Source organism: Pelophylax lessonae (genome assembly GCF_965119305.1).
Source record: "Pelophylax lessonae genome assembly, chromosome: 8".
NCBI lineage: Eukaryota > Metazoa > Chordata > Amphibia > Anura > Ranidae > Pelophylax > Pelophylax lessonae.
The window spans coordinates 211,468,176-211,487,614 of NC_138775.1; the positions used below are offsets into that span (position 1 = coordinate 211,468,176).

General features: G+C 41.9%; 1 protein-coding gene across 1 annotated transcript in view; it reads right to left on the reverse strand.

The window, feature by feature from the left end:
• Positions 1-2,753: 2,753 nt before the first annotated feature.
• Positions 2,754-19,439, reverse strand: part of LOC309561354 (flavin-containing monooxygenase 5-like) — a 64,006-nt gene continuing 47,320 nt past the window's right edge. Inside the window, exons 6-8 of the mRNA XM_082265226.1 lie at positions 17,946-18,301; positions 9,863-9,935; positions 2,754-3,129 (exon numbers count right to left, since the gene is read on the reverse strand). Coding sequence (XP_082121352.1) covers positions 2,784-3,129; positions 9,863-9,935; positions 17,946-18,301 — 775 coding nt within the window. The 3' untranslated portion in view covers positions 2,754-2,783. The remainder of the gene's footprint in view (positions 3,130-9,862; positions 9,936-17,945; positions 18,302-19,439) is intronic.

The window sequence follows — 19,439 nt, forward strand, 5'->3', positions numbered from 1 at the left end:
AACTAACGCTAAATCTGCTCTGTACCACATTCTAAACCTAATCTATTTAACCCTGTAAATCAAAAATCACTGTACTTACCTATTCTGCAGCAGATCCAGTCTGGTCCCAAGCTGAGCTGTCAGCAGCGGCTTCAGCATGGAGGCGGGTGCAGGAGAGGCACTTGACAACAGAAACCCCATAGTAAGTTTATGGGTGACATCACTTCCCATTAATTTCCCAGCCATGTTCAATCCTCTACTACACACAGCTTCTATCGCTGAAGATGAGACCGGATCAAGTGCAGAAAACGTAAGTATAGCGATTTTTGATTTACAGGGTTAGATAGATTAGGTTTAGAATGTGGCACACAGCAGGTTTAGCGTTAGGTAGGTTTTGCCGGGACTTATACTTTAAGGCAATCTTGACAAGTTATTTACCTTGTAAATGTGGCTTCACCCAGGATTCACAGCAATTCTTTGCAGCTAAGCATAATAGAGAGGAGAGCTTCTGTCTGCTTCTTTAAGGCAGTCCTAAAACACTCCTCATGCCAAAGTGTTGGCGTCTGCAATATGGAAGAGGATTTTTTTATATCTTGGACTGGATTTCTTGTGCTCCTCTCATGAATATTCCTGTCAGTGTGACAGGCTAGGCTCTCTTAGCACCTGAATACACTCTTTTAGTAGCAAAATATCTACCTAGTCTGATGACCCTTACCTATAGGAACCATTTGGATCTTTGTTATGCAAAGCTCATAGTGCAGGGCAGCTGCAACACTGACATTTAGTCAAATATATTAATAATAATAATACACTGAGACATGAGCAAGAGCATATCTATTCCCGAGTTAGCAGGAAATGGCCTTTGATGCAGGGCTTGCTGTTAAGGGTATGCTGTTATGCAATCCTAGCCTGTGAACGCCCTGTGAACAAATGCAGTTTCCTCAACTCTTTTGAAAGCCTCCAACTCCTGGCAACCTTCTCACCTTACCCATTTCCAATATTGCTTCCAGGCAGTCTTGCTCAACTCCAGGATGGCCACTGGGAGAGTACTTGCCCAAACCAAAGATGGCACCCATGTGAGCTGTGTCCACTTCACATGTTCAGCATTATGTATCATTCCCTTGAATATAGACACTTAGCTTTTCCTTCCACAATTGCCACTAGAATGCATACTGGAACACAGTGCAGCTGCAGCCCATCCGAGAGGAGATGTAACACACATTTTATTAGGACATTCACAGATAAATTCCTAAAAATGAGATAACATACTTGTCTTGGAAATGTGGTGTCACAGTTCCATGGATCCACTCACTTCTAGGAGGCAGGCTCCAGGCAAGGAGAACACTTCATAGAAACATAGCCCTGGCTGCACCGCTGTATGCGGGGCTAGTTAGCACCCAATTATTCATTCCAAAAGATCAACAGAAGGGGTTCCCTGCCTTATCAGAGCATTTAGCATCCCAAGGTCAGAGACTGCACTGCAGCAGAAGCTAAACCTGCGTGAAAACCACCAAAGGTGGCAGGTAAGGGTTTATTTTCTTCTCACTGGCTATCAGTTCCGTGAGGACAAAAATGGGAATGGGTTGTTGCGTGGGCCTTAACTCCTTTTAGCTGTCAGGAGCGTTCAGCGCTCCTGCTCCACATTCCAGAATCCTGGGTTTGGTTGTGGCATTTTACTTGTCTGTCTATCCACCTGCAAGGTGATGATGTGGATAATGTAGCAGTGTGTAGAAGTCCTGGGGGCAATTGAGTACTGGTAGGCCTGCTTGCCTTATGGGAAAAGGGCTGCTATAGGTGAAGAACAGAGTAGCCAGCTATAGTGTCTGACCACCTGCATTTAGGGTAAGCATGTTAGCAAGTCCTGGCCAATGATTCACAGCCTGGGATATGCTGATTGGCTGTGTTCACAGCCAAGAGCTCTGCGTTGGCATTTAACACAGAGCTCTGTACACAGTGAGCGATCAGTTTTTCATCCTTGCTTGTAAAAGCAGCACACTTTACACATACTACATATAGTTAGGCACATATTTAATCCCTTATTCACCCTAGATGTTAACCCCCTTCCAGCCAGTGTCATTAGTACAGTGACAGTGGAAATGATTAGCTTTGATCACTCCCCCCCCCCCCCCCCAGTGTCAGTTAGAGTCAGATTGTCCACTGCACTATCACAGTCCCATTTTAAGTCATTGATCGCTGCCATTAGTAGTATAAAAAAAAAAAAAAAAAAAAACATTTGGATTCCAGTATACATACCATAGTTTGTTGGTGCTATAATTTTTATGAATTTTTGTTTTAATCAAAAACATGTAGCAGAACACATTTTGGCCAAGATTTATTAGGAAATATAGATTTTCTTTACTTTTTTATTGAATATGTTTTACAGCGGAAAGTAAAACATTTTTTTTTTTTTTTACAAAATTTTCGGTCATTTTCATTTTATATCGCAAAAAAAAACAAAACAAAAAAAAAAAAAAAACAGTGGTGATCAAATATATCAAGTTTTCTCTTTATTATAGGGAACAAAATAAAATATTAAAAACATGTTGCAGTGGCAAATTTCATATAAGAAGCTATGCTTTTAGAATAATATTTTTTCAGTAACCAAGAATAAAAGGAAAGTCCTATTACAATCAAAGTTGGAAGGTGTGAGATTTTCAAAATTAATTGAAAGTAATTAATTGAAAGTAATTAATTGAAATTCATTTTCAAATTTAAAGAATATTTTATATAACAAATAGGTCTTGGTCAAGAAACTGAAGTCTGTAACAATGTACTTTTTTTGGATTATAGCATTGCTTGAATATTTACATTAAGACATATATGGCAGCAAAGATCACCAAGATGCCTAGAAGCTTAAAAAGCATATTAAATGAACTGTGGCTCATTTCAGTACAAGTTATGCGAGTCTTTGTTGGCTTTATGACACGATCCTTCTGAGTTAGAATGGCTTTCCTGGCACCCTTCCATTGCCCTGGTCCATAGAGACGATATTGGTAAGGTGTGCATGGACCAAATAATATCTCCCAGGCCAGCTTAGGATCTGACAGAAAAAGATGCTTAACATCGGGCTTGCAGCCTACCTCTTCTGCAATTTCATCCATGTATGATACATAATCCACTTGTATGGTGTGGCGCTCACTTTTGACATACCTGAAACAAGAGGTTTGGACAATATTGTGAGAAGAATATTCCAAGATTTTTTTATATACTGTATTTAGGACAACATTCTGTCCATAATTTCCTATTGTGCTCCTGAGCTGTCACCCTGTCACCTAGGTTTCCAGTGGAGACTATTTAAACACAAATTATGCAGACATCATCCACCCAAAAAAAAAAAAAGTATTTTAGTAAAAAAAAGTAAATTGTTAATGAAACACTTTAACACAATAAGGGGCCTGTTTATAGCAAATAGCAATCTGATTTCTTCTGTGTACAGCAGCATTACTTTATACATAGCCTGCTTTATACAGACCATTCATAAAATGCAGTACCTTATTCCTGCAGCGCTGTTGCAGGGTCACATGATCTTTCCCTATTCTTTGGTCATTTCAGGGAAAGACCTTTGGGAGGGGCTTCTATTACTCTGCTGATATATGCTCTCTACAATGTGAGTCTGTGTCTGGCCAGTGCTGATTTGTGATGTGCCAAAAACCACTAAAGAAAACCTGTTTCTAAAGAGCAATTCAAATTAAATTATAAATATCAAAAAACTGTTTTATAGCTCCCTATAAATATTTGTTGAACATCAGATGTGTAACATGTGCACCCATTATTTTCTTTGTAAAATTTATCAAAAACTTACTGAAACTAAAAAAGAATTCTGTTTTCTGTTTTATTATCAATCATACAGCATATGCTGTATGTAGAAACTCAGCCAGGGCTTATAGGGGGCTCATTTACAAAGGCACTCTTACTTCATCTTTGGACCCACCTAAAACAGCTACCCCCCCCCCCCCCCCACACTTAATAAATAATTTACAAAAATGTAAAGTGCCTATAGATTAAATCTATCAGCACTTACCTGCCTCCTTCTTGCTTTGTTTCCCCAGTTCATTCACTCTGTTACCGCACAGGTTGGAAAAAAGAGGTCTCTTTGGGCTTTTGAGTGAAATGACATATGGAGCATGTGCAAGATGAGGTGCAATATGGGCTTGATCTTGCGCATGTGCATTGCGACATAACACTCGTCTTGAAATGTCAATTTCTTGAGAAATTAAAGAACTTTTGTTTTCATAAGGCTGTATTTCTGATGCCTAACTCCCCCCTGATCCCCGAAATACAGTATAATAAAGCGTCCATTTCCATGTTAAGCATGTCCTCAGGGAACCCGAGAAGGCATTGGGAGATTAGAGTTGCAGGTTTATATTTTGTTTTTATATGTAAAGGTGTGCTGGGGGTAAAGTTTTTTTTTTTTTTGTACACTGCCTACAATGCATGTGCAGTACAATATTCAGTACGCACCCTCAGTGTCTTTAAGATGCCAAAAAGAAGGACTGATGTCAGAACAGTGCAATTCCAGTGCAGAAACATGGGAGCTTCATCATTAGTGTGTTAGCACATGCAGTTGGTTTACTGGCCACTGGGTGGCTCTGTTCCCAATATAGCATAGTAAAGGGATATTGATAATTGGGTGCTAGGCCCCTTTTAGAGAACAAACAAAGATAAAAATTCCCAGTTCAATTTGCCAACCAGTTTGCTTACCAACCAAATTAACCTGTCTAACTGTTTGCGTCAAAACAGGGGTTTAGTTAGCACACATTTGCAAACGCATGTGTAAGCTGCAGGGCCACTCCGCGGCACCCTGTATTACCTGCAGTCCTAACTCTTGTAAATTTATGAGAGTCTTCACAGTGGAAGCACATGCAAGCTAATGGATAGATAGGAGGCAGGTGAGCCTGGAGGTGGGCCAACTCTCCTAAAGGTACGTGGGGGCATAATGGACGCCCAGCCAATGATACAACAGCAAAGGCATCCAGTATGTCCACTCACCAGTATAAATTAACAACAAAGAAAATGGCCTATGCCCCCACCTATAACTGGCCTTCATAGCATAGAATACATGGAAGGGCAACGCACATGAGACAAACAAAGATAAATATTCCCAGTTCAATTTGCCAACCAGTTTGCTTACCAACCAAATTAACCTGCCTAACAGTGTGCGTCAAAACAGGGGTTTAGTTAGCACACATTTGCAAACGCATGTGTAAGCTGCAGGGTCACTCTACGGCAACCTGTATTACCTGCAGTCCTAACTCCTGTAAATTTATGAGAGTCTTCACAGTGGAAGCACATGCAAGCTAATGGATAGATAGGAGGCAGGTGAGCCTGGAGGTGGCCCAACCTTCCTAAAGGTACTTGGGGGCATAATGAACGCCCCCATAATGGATGCCCCCAAGTATCTTTAGGAGGGTAGGGGGGAATGAGGTGCAGAGGTGGGCAAAGAGAAGAGATTGGGATACAAAGGTTATTGGGAAGGTGTGGGGGGGGGGGGTTATGGGGTGCAGGGTGAGCGGTGGTGGATGGTGGTGGTAAGCACCTGCAGCAGATGACATGGCTCCCCAAATCATCACTGACTGTGGAAACTTCACACTGGACCTCATGCCTCTCCACACTTCCTCCAGACTCTGGGACCTTGATTTCCAAATGAAATGCAAAATTTTCCACAGTCCATGATGATTTGGGGAACCATGTCAACTGCTAGTGTTGGTCCACTGTGTTTTATCAAGTCCAACGTCCGCGCAGCCCTCTAGCAGGACATTCTAGAGCACTTCATGCTTCCCTCTGCTGACCAGCCTTATGGAGATGCTGATTTTATTTTCCATCAGGACTTGGCACCTGTCCACACTGCCAAAACTACCAATATCTGGTTTAATGATCATGGTATCATTGTGCTTGATTGGCCAGCAAACTCGCCTGACCTAAACCCCATAGAGAATCTGTGGGGTATTGTCAAGAGAAAGATGATAGACACCAGACCCAGCATTGCCAACAAGCTGAAGGCTGCTATCATAGAAACTTGGGCTTCCATAACACCTCAGCAGTGCCACAGACTGATCGCCTCCATGCCATGCCTCATTGATGCAGTAATTTATACAAAAAAAAGCCCCAACCAAGTATTGAGTGCATACCATACTGTACATGGACATACTTTTCAGTAAGCCAACATTTCTGTATTAAAAATCCTTTTTTTTATTGGTCTTATGCAATATTCAAATTTTCTGAGATACTGAATGTTGGGTTTTCACTAGCTGTAAGCCATAATCATCAAAATTAAAAGAAAGAAATGAAGGGTGATAGAAAGAAGGATTAGGAATAGACCTGGATAATTGATAATATTAAATACTGGACTTTCTTTTCTTTTTAACATTTATTTGTTTGTTTTTCTAAAGAAAACCTTTTGAAAAAAATAATAAAGTGTTTAAAAAAAAAAAAGAAGAAGAAACGCTTGAAATATATAACTCTGTGTGTAACACATCTATATAAAATATATGAATTTCACTTTTTGAATTTAATTATTGAAATAAATTAACTTTTTGATGATTTTCAAATTTTTTTGAGATGCACCTGTATGTTGTATTAATGGCCGTTGTACTGTACATCACATACTCACATACTGGCCCAGTGGTTGTTGAGGGTCTGCTGGCAGATCATCTACTCCAAACCCTCATATGAGATGCACTTTAGCACATGTTCCACGGACAATGTCCAGCCCCTATTTCATTTGTTTTATAATCTCTTGCTTATTAGCCTGGAAAATGATCATCATGGTTGAACCTGCTTAGCACTGAATCCAGGTATGTTTGGCTCATCACTACTCTGTACATTATATACTCTTGAATCTTGCACTTAATATGCTATACTGTAATTACATGCTCCTAACCAAAGTGTTCACTGTCTCAACAGATGTTGTTTGCTAAGCAGACCCTGACTGTTTTAATGATGTTCTTCTTTAACCCATTTTCGCCAGCCTCACACATATATGCAGTGTTATGGAGGTGGGACTTCTTTTGTGGTGCCAGTGTTTATGCTGGAAACACATTCCATAGTGTGCTCCCAGCATGGATAATGAGCTGTCACCGATTGTGATTGGCAGCCGCAGTAATCACTAGCTGTAAAACCCAGCCTTGTACTCTCCTTTGAATGGAGGAAAAGATGAGGACCGGTTCACACTAAAAATGACACAGGAACGCAGAGGGGTTGATTTACTAAAAGGCAAGTAGACTGGGCACTTTGCAAGTGCAGTTGCTGAAGAGTTTAGTAAATGAGGTAAAGATTCCCCTTGCAAAGAATACCCAATCACGCGCAAGGGAAATAAAAAATACTGCATTTTTGCTTGCACATGATTGGATGATGGAAGTCGGCAGAGCTTCTGCTCCTTTACTAAGCTCTGGAGCAACTGCACTTTGCCTTTAGACTCCACAGTGTGTTCCTGTGCAATTCACATGCAGTTCTGTGCGGTGCTAATTCAGCCCATTCCTTTTGAACAGGCTGAAATCGCACCCCAACAAAAGTAGTGCATGCACTACTTTAAAAAATGCACTGCAACTGGATCACAAGGCACTTTTGTATTGTACACTGCATTTGCGACCTTCATTTGGGGTGTTGTTAACTTTGCACTCACACCCATTGACGATCGCAAGGGCAGTGTGATTTAAATGCGGTGCTGAAAACCATCAGGGAACATGGGTTTTCTGCACCACCTTCTAGTGTAAACGGGTCCTTAAAGCGTTAGCAAAGTCCGCCTTTTAATATAGAGTTACAAGTAAACCTATAATAAGACTTGAAAAATATGAAAAAGTGTGCTGATAATGTGAATGTGCTGCAACCAAAGATCCAATGAAATGGAAATAAAATTGTGAAAGAAAATCTGGTGCGCTACAAATATGATGTGCAATTGTAAATCAACAATTTACATGCGAATAACCTTATTTAACACATAACTCAAACAAAGTTGTGTAAACGTGAATAAAGTCCACAGGGAAATAATAAAGTCCAAAATAAGTGATGAACAAATCCCAACTTTCCAACTCCAAGAAAAATGAGTGTAGAAGACGTGGAAAAATAAACTGGTGTTGAAGTGATTTTCAGCAAGGAATGTGACAGTTTCCCACCACCTTTTGCATTTATTTCTTAGCAGAGAAAAGAAATATAGGGCATAGATAAATGATGGTCGATCCAGGGAGAGCCTCTTATAACACCACAAAGTGGGGGTGAATCAAATACACCTTCACCTAGTATACAGGTAGCCTCTTACCAGATTCCAAAGAATGGAGGGCTTTAGAATGTAGATTCCTTAATTCCTGCACTTGGAATGGTGAGGGAAGAGGATCTCCTGGCACATACACTCAATTTAGCATCCATGGTGATTCCACATAGGGGACAAGAATAAGGAAGGCCAAAAATAATGCATTATCCCCAAAAAATGTTTATTTAAATGGTAAGAACACTTACATTAATCTCGAATACAAGTGCCTGTAGAGATCGATGCCCGCGGTTGTCTGCAGTACAAGCTGCGGTGTAGTGAGTGACGGCGCGGCTCCTCCTTGCTCTGATGCGTTTCTTCCCTATTGGGCTTCCATGGAGATAGGAGGGGGCTCCGTGGAAGCCCAATAGGGAAGAAACGCGTCAGTGCAAGGAGGAGCCGCGCCGTCACTCACTACACCGCAGTTTGCACTGCAGACAACCACGGGCATCGATCTCTACAGGCACTTGTATTCGAGATTAATGTAAGTGTTCTTACCGTTTAAATAAACATTTTTTGGGGATAATGCACTATTTTTGGCCTTCCTTATTCTTGTCCCCTATGTAGAATCACCATGGATGCTAAATTGAGTGTATGTGCCAGGAGATCCTCTTCCCTCACCATTCCAAGTGCAGGAATTAAGGAATCTACATTCTAAAGCCCTCCACTCTTTGGAATCTGGTAAGAGGCTACCTGTATACTAGGTGAAGGTGTATTTGATTCACCCCCACTTTGTGGTGTTATAAGAGGCTCTCCCTGGATCGACCATCATTTATCTATGCCCTATATTTCTTTTCTCTGGTAAGAAGTAAATTCAAGAGGTGGTGGGAAACTGTCACATTCCTTGCTGAAAATCACTTCAACACCAGTTTATTTTTCCACGTCTTCTACACTCATTTTTCTTGGAGTTGGAAAGTTGGGATTTTTTTAACTTCTCCTTATTGAGGAGTTTGATAATGTAGTACAAAACATAGCCTTTGGGGCACACCCTGGCTAACAGGTACACAAACACTTCTAAAAAACAGTGAACAACCTGACGAATATAACTAATAATTGTTGCTTAGGGTACAATAGTAAAGGAACAAACCACAGGACTAGTAAGCCTTAGCAGCTTTGTGATCCTCCTGATGTGCCAGGACAATCGACAGTAACATTATTAATTCCCCAGCTACTCTTATATCTACTAATACAAGGTATAGTGTTCAACGAATATCAACTATAAACCAGGGGTCCGTTTATGAGCACTATAAATTAGGGGGTGTCAACCATCAGTAGTTTGATCATCAACAGTGGAATCAGATTTTATCCATGAGCACCAAACTCTTCAATTTTTCTGGGACAGCCCCGGGTAAAGTTTCAGTATTCTAATAAGGAAAGTTGCAGTGTCTGCATCCCTTTAGAAGTTTTTAACCCTTAAGGAGTATCTTACCAAAACTGAAATTCATAATGCAAAAAAAATGCCTAAGATTGTACTTAGATGTTAATGTAGACCTCTGAAAAAATCAGTGAGCCGATCACGCAAGCATGCCTGAATTCTTAGAAATGTGGCGATTTTAGGTGTTCTGCGTGCAAGAGGTCTAATAATGGAGATCCAAATTTCTAGAAAACTTGTACAAGTTATGTTTAAGGATATTGACTAACCTGTTCTGCATGTCTTCCTTTCTCTTGTTGATCTCTTCCTTCATCTCCCCCATGGGTGGAAGCTTTGTTATACCTAAGAAAAAAACAGACGTAATTAACCACTTGCCTACTGTGCACTTAAACCCCCTTCCCATCCAGACCAATTTTTAGCTTTCAGTGCTCTCACACTTTGAATAACAATTGCGCGGTCATGCTACACTGTACCCATATGACATTTTTATCATTTTTTTCACACAAATAGAGCTTTCTTTTGGTGGTATTTAATCACCTCTGGGTTTTTATTTTTTACAAAAAAAAAAAGAAAAAAGACAGAAAATATTTGAAAAAAAAAAAAGTTTTTCTTATTTTCTGCGAGTAAATTTTGAAAATAAATACATTTTCTCCTTCACTGATGTGCGCTGATGAGGCTGCACTGATGGGCACTGATAGGCTGCACTGATGGGCACTGATGAGGTGGCACTTATGGGCACTGATGAGGTGGCACTTATGGGCACTGATGAGGAGGTACTAATATGCCGCACTGATGAGCACTGATAGGTGGCACTGATAGGCGGCACTGATAGGCGGCACTGATGAGCACTGATAGGTGGCACTGCTGGGCACTGAGAGGTGGCACTGAGAGGTGCCACTGCTGGGCACTGAGAGGCGGCACTGACGGGCGGCACTGATGGGCACTGATAGACGGCACTGATGGGCACTGGCGGATAGCACTGATGGACACTGACGAGTGGCACTGATGAGCACTGATGGCGGCACTGATGAGCACTGATGAGGTGGCACTTATGGGCACTGATGAGGTGGCACTTATGGGCACTGATGAGGAGGTACTAATATGCCGCACTGATGAGCAGTGATAGGCGGCACTGATAGGTGGCACTGATAGGCGGCACTGATGAGCACTGATAGGCGGCACTGATGAGCACTGATAGGTGGCACTGCTGGGCACTGAGAGGTGGCACTGAGAGGTGGCACTGAGAGGTGGCACTGCTGGGCACTGAGAGGCAGCACTGACAGGCGGCACTGATGGGCACTGATAGACGGCACTGATGGGCACTGGCGGATGGCACTGATGGACACTGACGGGTGGCACTGATGAGCACTGATGGGCGGCACTGATGAGCACTGATGGGCAGCACCATCAGTGCCCACACTCAGTGCCCATAGTGCTGCCAGTCAGTGCTCATCAGTGTCTAGATGAGCAGGCACTGATGGGCACTGACTGGCAGCACTATGGGCACTGATGGGTGGCACTGATGGCGGGCACTGTGGGCACTGATGGTGGGCACTTTGTGTATGTTTTTTACCTTGTGTAATCAGGGCACTGGTGATCAGTGCCCTGATTACATTCTTCTGTGTCCCCGGCGGCTGATCGGCTCTCCTCCTTCCTCACACTGCAGTCTCTGTGTGAGGAAGGAGCGCTGGCGATGAGAGATGATCTCATATGTTTACATATGAGATCATCTCTCATCGCACGGCCCGATCACGTGGTAAATGGCCACTGTGATTGGCCATTTACCACGATCTGTGATTGGCTGTGTCCAAGGGACACGGCCAACGCAGATTTTCCCCGATGCGCACTCGCGGGAGCGCGCGGGGAGCCTGTGTCTGGGAGGCCGTTTAAAGACGGCCTCCCGAAAATGTGAGTCCGCGCTGCAGCCGTCTTTAGGCTATAGCGCGGACCGGAAGTAGTTAAACATAATATTTATTACATAATATTTAATATACAGTATATATATTACCTTTAATCCTCCATTCACACTAGTGTTTTTTTTTTTGCATGTTTTCAAGATTCGCACATAGGACAGCCCATTTATTTTAACCTGGGATATTGCTGACATCATCACATCAGCATATAAGGGAACAATAGGTGGAGCTATGATGAGAATTTGATGAGAAAAAGAATGATTGGCAGTTTTGGTAAAAGTATCCTGGAGTGGGAATTCATTAACCATTTGCCGGTCTTATAACTTATATATATGGCGGTAAGGTGACACTGCTGCCTTGGGCCACGTACAAAGTACGTGATCCGACCTGTACAGTGCCGCCTGTCAGTGCTGATCCGACACTTCCGGGTAGGGGGCGCACATGCGTGCCCCTGGAGGCCACTCCCGCTGTGATTATACACAGTGGGAGCTGATCTGCGGGTACTGTGAACTCAATGTCCACCAGCACCCGCCAATCATAAAGCACAGAGGCAGAACGGCTGTCTGCGTATGTAAACAAGTCATATTAGCGTTCTGACAGCAGGGAAGACATGGATCCTGTGTTTCTGCAAAGCAGGAACACGGATCCATGTCTTCCCCTAGTAAAAGCAGGTCCCACAGTACAGCAAATCACTGGCTAGGCACACAGTTAACCCTTTGATTGCCCCTGATGTTTAACCCCTTCCCAGCCAGTGTCATTAGTACAGTGACAGTGCATATTTTTAGCACTGATTACTGTATTAGTGTCACTGGTCCCCAAAAAGTGTCAGTTAGTGTCGGACTATCTGCTGCAATATTGCAGTCCCTCTATAAGTCACTGATCACCGCCATTACTAGTAAAAAATAAATAAATAAACAAAAATATCCCATAGTTTGTAAACATTATAACTTTTGGCGCAAACCAATCAATATACACTTATTGGGATTTTTTTACCCAAAATATGTAGCAGAGTACATTTTGGCCTAAATTTATGAAGAAATTAGATTTTTTTCAATTTTTCATTGGATATGCTTTATAGCAGAAAGTAAAAATTGTTTTTTTTTTCAAAATTGTCGGTCTTTTTTTGTTTATGCAGAGGTGATCAAATACCACCAAAAGAAAGTCTTATTTGTACGTTGTTGTACGGCGGCAGTCTGACGCTCCCAGGCAAAGTGCCGTACATGTACGGCGCTAGCCTGGGAGGAGCTAGGGAGCTCCCGCCCCTGGCTCCGATGGCCGTCGGCCACTCGCAATCTCCCGCTGCAGTGAGAGAAGGACAGATGGCTGATGTAAACACAGCCGTCTGTCATTCTCATTAAAGTAATTACAGAGGCTATGTGATTCTGCTATGTAGGATCGCATGTCTCTGTGATTACATCACAAGCCACACCCCCTGACAGTTAGAGTCACGCCCCTAGGGACACACTTAACCCCTTAATCACCAGTAAAGTTAACCCCTTCCCTGCCAGTGTCATTTTTACAGTAACAGTGCATATTTATAGCACTGATTACTGTAAAAATGTCCCTGGTACTCCCAAAAGTGTCAAAAATGTCAGTCAGGGGTCCGATCTGTCCGCTGCAATGTCGCAATTACAAAGAAAATCGCAGATCGCCTCCATTACTAGTTAAAAAAAAACAATAAAAATGACATAAATATTTCCCGTAGTTAGTAAACGCAATAACTTTTGCGCTAACCAATCAAAATACGCTTATTGTGATTTTATTTTTACCAAAAATATGTAGCAGAAAACAAATTGGCCTAAAATGTTAAAACATTTAGATTTTTTACTTTTTTTTTTTGAGAATTTCATATAAAAAAATGTGAAAAATATTGTTATTTTTTCAAAATTGTCGTTCTTTTTGTTTCCTTCCGGGGCTAAAGTGGTTAAACTCCAGGCAAACAGCTAAATTCAGATACAATACATATAAAGAATCTGTTTTACTGCCAAAGGATTTATATTTCTAGCCATCTAGTTCTGAGACGTAAAGAGTAACTCCACTTTTGTTGAAAAAAAAAACATTCCCCTCTATGTGATTTATGTACTTCGCTGCGATTTTACCAAACTTTGGTGCGGATTCCAACCATTTGTTATCCTGAATAAATAGCTGTTTATTTATCTGTGTCCATGTGCCAAGTGAAATTGTATAAGAGTGATATTAGAATTATCAATCAGCTGCTGCACTTGCAGGACTCTAATAAGGAAAGTGGTAGGGTCTCTATCCCTTTAGATGTGATTTTCCTTTGGGAGTATCTCACCAAAAATTACATTTTTGTGGTAGGAGATGCCCAAAATCTCACTTGTGCATAACTCCTAAGTGCCGGTTCACACTAGGGCGACCTGTGAGGCGACCTGGTCGCCTCACAGGTCGCCGCAGGTCGCCTCCCATAGGGAAGCTGCGGACCCGTTCTAATAGGAGCGACACAAGTCGCTCCGACCTAGAAAAAGGGTCCGGAGCTTCTTTGGGGCGACCCGGAGGCGACCGCCATAGACTTCAATGTTATGAAGTCCATGGCGGCCGCTCCGAGGTCGCGGCGCGCTGCTCGCACCGCGACCTCGGAGGTTGCGGTGCGAAGTAGCGTCGCTGCAATGTGAACCGGCGCTAACTGTTCCTGATTTTGAGGCACTGTCTGTGATTTGGAACAAAGTTCCTCTGTCCCTCTTTCCTCCTCATTTGTCCCTCAATTTGGTCTGATCTATATAGCGGTATATAAAATGTATGTTTTATCTTTCAAAAAGTGTTTCCCAGTGTTAAACCTTTCATCCAGTTTCTAAATTGCTGCATTTCTAAATTTCAAAAGCCAATATAAAGCAATATATACAGTGAGGGAAATAGGTATTTGATCCCCTGCTGATTTTGTACGTTTGCCGACTGACAAAGAAATGATCAGTCTATCATTTTAATGGTAGGTTAATTTTAGCAGTAAGAGACAGAATAACAACAAAAATATCCAGAAAAATGCATTTCAAAAAAGTTATAAATTGATTTGCATTTTAATGAGTGAAATACGTATTAGACCCCTTCACAAAACATGACTTAGTAATTGGTGGCAAAATTCTTGTTGGACCAAAGAGGTCAGACATTTCTTGTAGTTGGCCCCCAGGTTTGCACACATCTCAGGAGGAATTGTGTCCCACTCTTTGCAGATCCTCTCCAAGTCATTAAAGTTTTGAGACATATTGTAACTCGAACCTTCAGCTCCCTCCACATATTTTCTATGGGATTAGGGTCTGGAGACTGGCTAGGCCACTCCAGAACCTTAATGTGCTTCTTCTTGAGCCACTCCTTTGTTGCCTTGGCCATGTGTTTTGGGTCATTGTCATGCTGCAATACCCATCCATTGACCATTTTTAATGCCCTGGCTGAGGGAAGGAGGTTCTCACCCAATATTTAACGGCACATGGCCCCGTCCATCGTCCCTTTGATGCGGTGAAGTTGTCCTGTCCCCTTAGCAGAAAAACACCCCCAAAGCATAATGTTCCAACCTCCATGTTTGACAGTGAGGATGGTGTTCTTGGGGTCATAGGCAGCATTCCTCCTCCTCCAAACACGGCGAGTTGAGTTGATGCCAAAGAGCTTGATTTTGGTCTAATCTGACCACAACACTTTCACCCAGTTCTCCTCTGAATCATTCAAATGTTCATTAGAACACTTCAGATGGGCCTGTATATGTGCTTTCTTGAGCAGGGGGATCTTGCGGGCACTGCAGGATTTCAGTGCTTTACAGCATAGTGTGTTACCAATTGTTTTCTTGACTATGTTGCCAGCTGCCTTGAGGTCATTGACAAGATTCTCCCATGTAGTTCTGGGCTGATTCTTCTCCGTTCTCATGATCATTGAAACTCCGAGAGGTGATATCTTGCATGGAGCCCCAGACTGAGGGAGGTTGACAGTTATTTTGTGTTTCTTCCATTTGCGAATAATCGCACCAACTGTTGTCACCCTCTCACAAAGCTGCTTGGTGACGGTCTTGTAGCCCATTCCAGCCTTGTGTAGGTCTACAAACTTGTCCCTGACATCTTTGGACAGCTCTTTGGTCTTGGCCATGGTGGAGAGATTAGAATCTGATTAATTGCTTCTGTGGGCAGGTATCTTTTACACAGGTAACAAGCTGAGACTAGGAGCACTCCCTTTGAGGAGTTGTTACCTGTATAGTAGACACCTGGAAGCCAGAAATCTTGCTGATATATAGGGGATCAAACACTTATTTCACTCATTAAATTGCAAATTAATTCAGAACTTTTTTTAAATGTGTTTTTCTGGATATTTTTTTATATTTTGTTATTCTGTCTCTCACTGTTAAAATAAACTATTAACTGTTTTTTTCTTTGTCAGTGGACAAACATACAAAACCAGCAGGAGACATACAAATTAATTTTAAAAAGTCCAAATATAAAATCAATAGATAGAGTAGAATTCCCACACCAGCTGCTTTGAGATAGATGTGCATGCACACTTAGCACCAATGTGAAGGGGGAAGCCTGCTTACCGAAAACAGTAGACCCTCAAATTAGAGGTCTAAATCAGCATGATTACAATCAATGGCCTAATAGAACATTCAGGCTTCAGCTAGTTCCCAGGCACCATCCATCATTCCAGGCTACTATGGTTTATGAGACTCGTGGGCCACTTTCAGAGAGATAAACATCTCCAGTGACAGCAGCCAAACTCTCAGTATTAACCTCAGGGATCTTTGTTCGTCCCAATATAAAGGAAAAGTAGTGATAAAAAAAAGCACTTGTGGGTTTAACTAATAATTTTTTTGTAAATTTCTCCTTTAAGGGGGCATGACAGGGGGTGTTTCCTATGCCTACATACTTTTGCTAAAAAGTGTCAGGCTTTCCCATCTCAAACATATGGGAGGTATGTGTCTTCATGCAGACTTCTGGGAAAATCAGTAGGCCAATCTCCCACGCACAAAAATAAATTTCTGGGGGGCGTGCTTGTACACCATCTGAGTACAGAACACCTCCTGGTTGCCATAGTGCATTGCATTTTACAAACAATTTACAACAGCACTGCAGACTGAAAAGAGAGGGTAATTTTAAATAAAATTCAATTAAAATATGACTTGTGTCCAGGGCCGCTGATAAGGCAGTACAGCCAGCCCTCCTGTACTGGGCCCAGACCCCATCAGTTCAATATGGGGGCCCGAGCAAAGAAGGTCCGGCTGTGCTGTCTTATTGCAGCCCTCCACACAGTCAATTTTTGGCTCTGCCTCTCCTCTTCTCTCCTCTCTGCCTCTGCTCCACTGAACAGGAGAAGCAGTGAGATCGTTCAGCAAGGGGCGTCGGCATCCAAGCCACCAGGCTGTTTCTCAGCCAGCGTGGGATGCCCTGTCTATGTTAATCCGACCTGAAAGCTGGGGACAGACTTGGTCTGGGGAAAGTGTGCTCAGTCCCCAGAAACCAGGGAGGTCTGGTCACCCTACCTTTCCTCCGCAGCACTGCTGGCTTCCCTCCTCTCCTGCCGGAAGCTGCTGTGGGTTTCAGGATTAAGAGTGGGGAAAGGGCCAGTAAGTATGTAATTTAATGGCCCCTTCCAATCCTGAAGGAACACAGTGAACGATGGGTAACCAATCACTCCTGTGTCCATTCATCACTGAGGCATAGTAAATAGTGTTTGCTATGCTTCTGTTTGTGAATGAGCAGGAAGCCTTAGAGGGCATCCTAGTCATTCATCTGTGCAGCTGAGGCTACAGAGAAAAGGGACTGATAAATATATGTCCTCAGTCACTATCGGCTGGGGTAAGGGGGCCCTGTCAGGTAGGCTGTATAGGGCCCCATGATTTCTAACAGCAGCCCTGCTTGTGTCGCAATTGTATACAATATATATATATATATATATATATATATATATATATATATATAAAAAATGTTTAATTTGAGAAAGTGAAGTTACCCTTTAAGCAGCTATACCACATTTTGTAAAATGTACATGCAGCCTCCTAAGCCCCAACCTGTAATTGGACAGTGAAAGGAGAAGCAGCAAGCTGAGGAGCTTATCTCTGTCCTCCTATCAGCGTGCTCCTTGCACTGCAGCACAAATGACTGGCTCCTTGTGCTGCTTCTGTCTCTGAGGTCGGCCATAGACGGTCTGAATCCCAGCTGAACCATGTGTGGGTAGGCTTAATGTACCAAGTTGAGGAGAAGACAATGGCTCGGCTGGAAGGATTCCTGCATCAGCACTGTCTGTGTATGGCCTGCCTAAGTCTGAACTCTGCTGTATAGAGACTAGGTCAATACAGAATCAAATTTTAGTATTTACACAGCTTGTATTTTTAAAAATATACAGAGCTGCCTTCATTTCATTTTATTTTATATCTGCCTGGAGTTCAGCTTTAATCATATTACAATAATTAAACATTGATGAATAGATGAATAATTGCATTACTCCTTACCTTGGAAGACTCTTGTTGCCCAGCGAGCCTGAATCTCAGAGAGTGGCATTATAGCACCAACTGGTTGGATGTAACCAATAAAAGCCATCGTTGGCTTTTCCAGATTTGCAGGAAACACCATTTTATACAAAGGCGCTTCATTACGTTCAACCTTTATAACAGATTCGTCAATGAAAGGGAATGAAAAATCATATCCCGTGGCAAAAATGACCACATCAATGTCTTTTTCTATTGTCCCATCTTCAAAAAAGGCATCTGTCTCAGTGAAACATGTCACATTCGTTTTCATTATCACTTTGCCAGAGATTATGCGATTAGGTAAATCATCACTAATTGTTGGATGCTGACCGAAAAATCTGTAAATATATATATAAGCAGAGACATATTGTATTTTAATAAAAATGGTAGCTTTTGTATTAAACATATTCTAATATTGTTTGAGGAGAACTTGGCCAATGTGGGAATTTCACCCGTTTCCTGAAAAATACACTGAAATTCACTTTGTTAATTGCCCCTGTCAGCCCCCTCCCACCCAAAAGCCTTTAAATGAAAAAGCAAGGGAACCTAGCAGAAGATTGGCAGCTGAACAGGGGTTGCATCCAATCAGTTGCAGTCACTGTCACTGTTTGGGCTGACTGCTGCTGCCACTGGCTATCAGAATACAATAACCCCCAATGGTGGTGGGGTGGGGTCAGGTTAAAGATGCTGCTTTGGATTATACTGTTCCTCCATATTACTGTTAATCCCAATTCTTTCAAAGCAGTGTCTCTAAATGTAGATCTGTTTTAGGGATGGGGTTCTGAGAAATGGCCCTCTCCAAAAGGGATATTGTGTCAAACCTCTGGGTATATAATAGAACCAAAACCTTTGCTAAGTGGAAGAGTAGGTTTGATATTAAATTTGGCCCTCCAGCAAAGATAGGGCTTCTGGGGGGTTTCACTTCTGGGAAATGAACCAGTATAATAATAATCTACGTTATCAAGGAAAACCCTCTTTGACATCCTTTCTCAGTGTGGGAAGATTGTTAAATTGCTTGGCATAGAATGTTTCATCTTTCATATCGTCCATCTCCGGTTTTACTTTTCTGATCTCTTCTGAGACCTTTTTAACCACTTGACCTCCCAAAGATTTACCCTTTTTCATGATCAGGGCATTTTTTGTGATACGGCACTGTGTTACTTTAACTGACTATTGTGCAGTTTTGCCACGCTGTACCGAATTGGTGGTATTTAATCACTGCTGTGTTTTTTATTTTTTGTGCTATAAAACCAAACAGGACCGACAATTTTGAAAAAAAAAATAATAATAATAATATATATATATATATATATATATATATATTTTTTTTTTTTTTTTTTATTTTTTTTTTTACTTTCTGCTGTAAAACATATCTAAAAAATTTAAAAAATCACATTTCCTCATAAATTTAGGGCAAACATATTTTTTGTTAACCACTTTACGACCGGCGCACGACGATCTACGTCGGCACTCAGC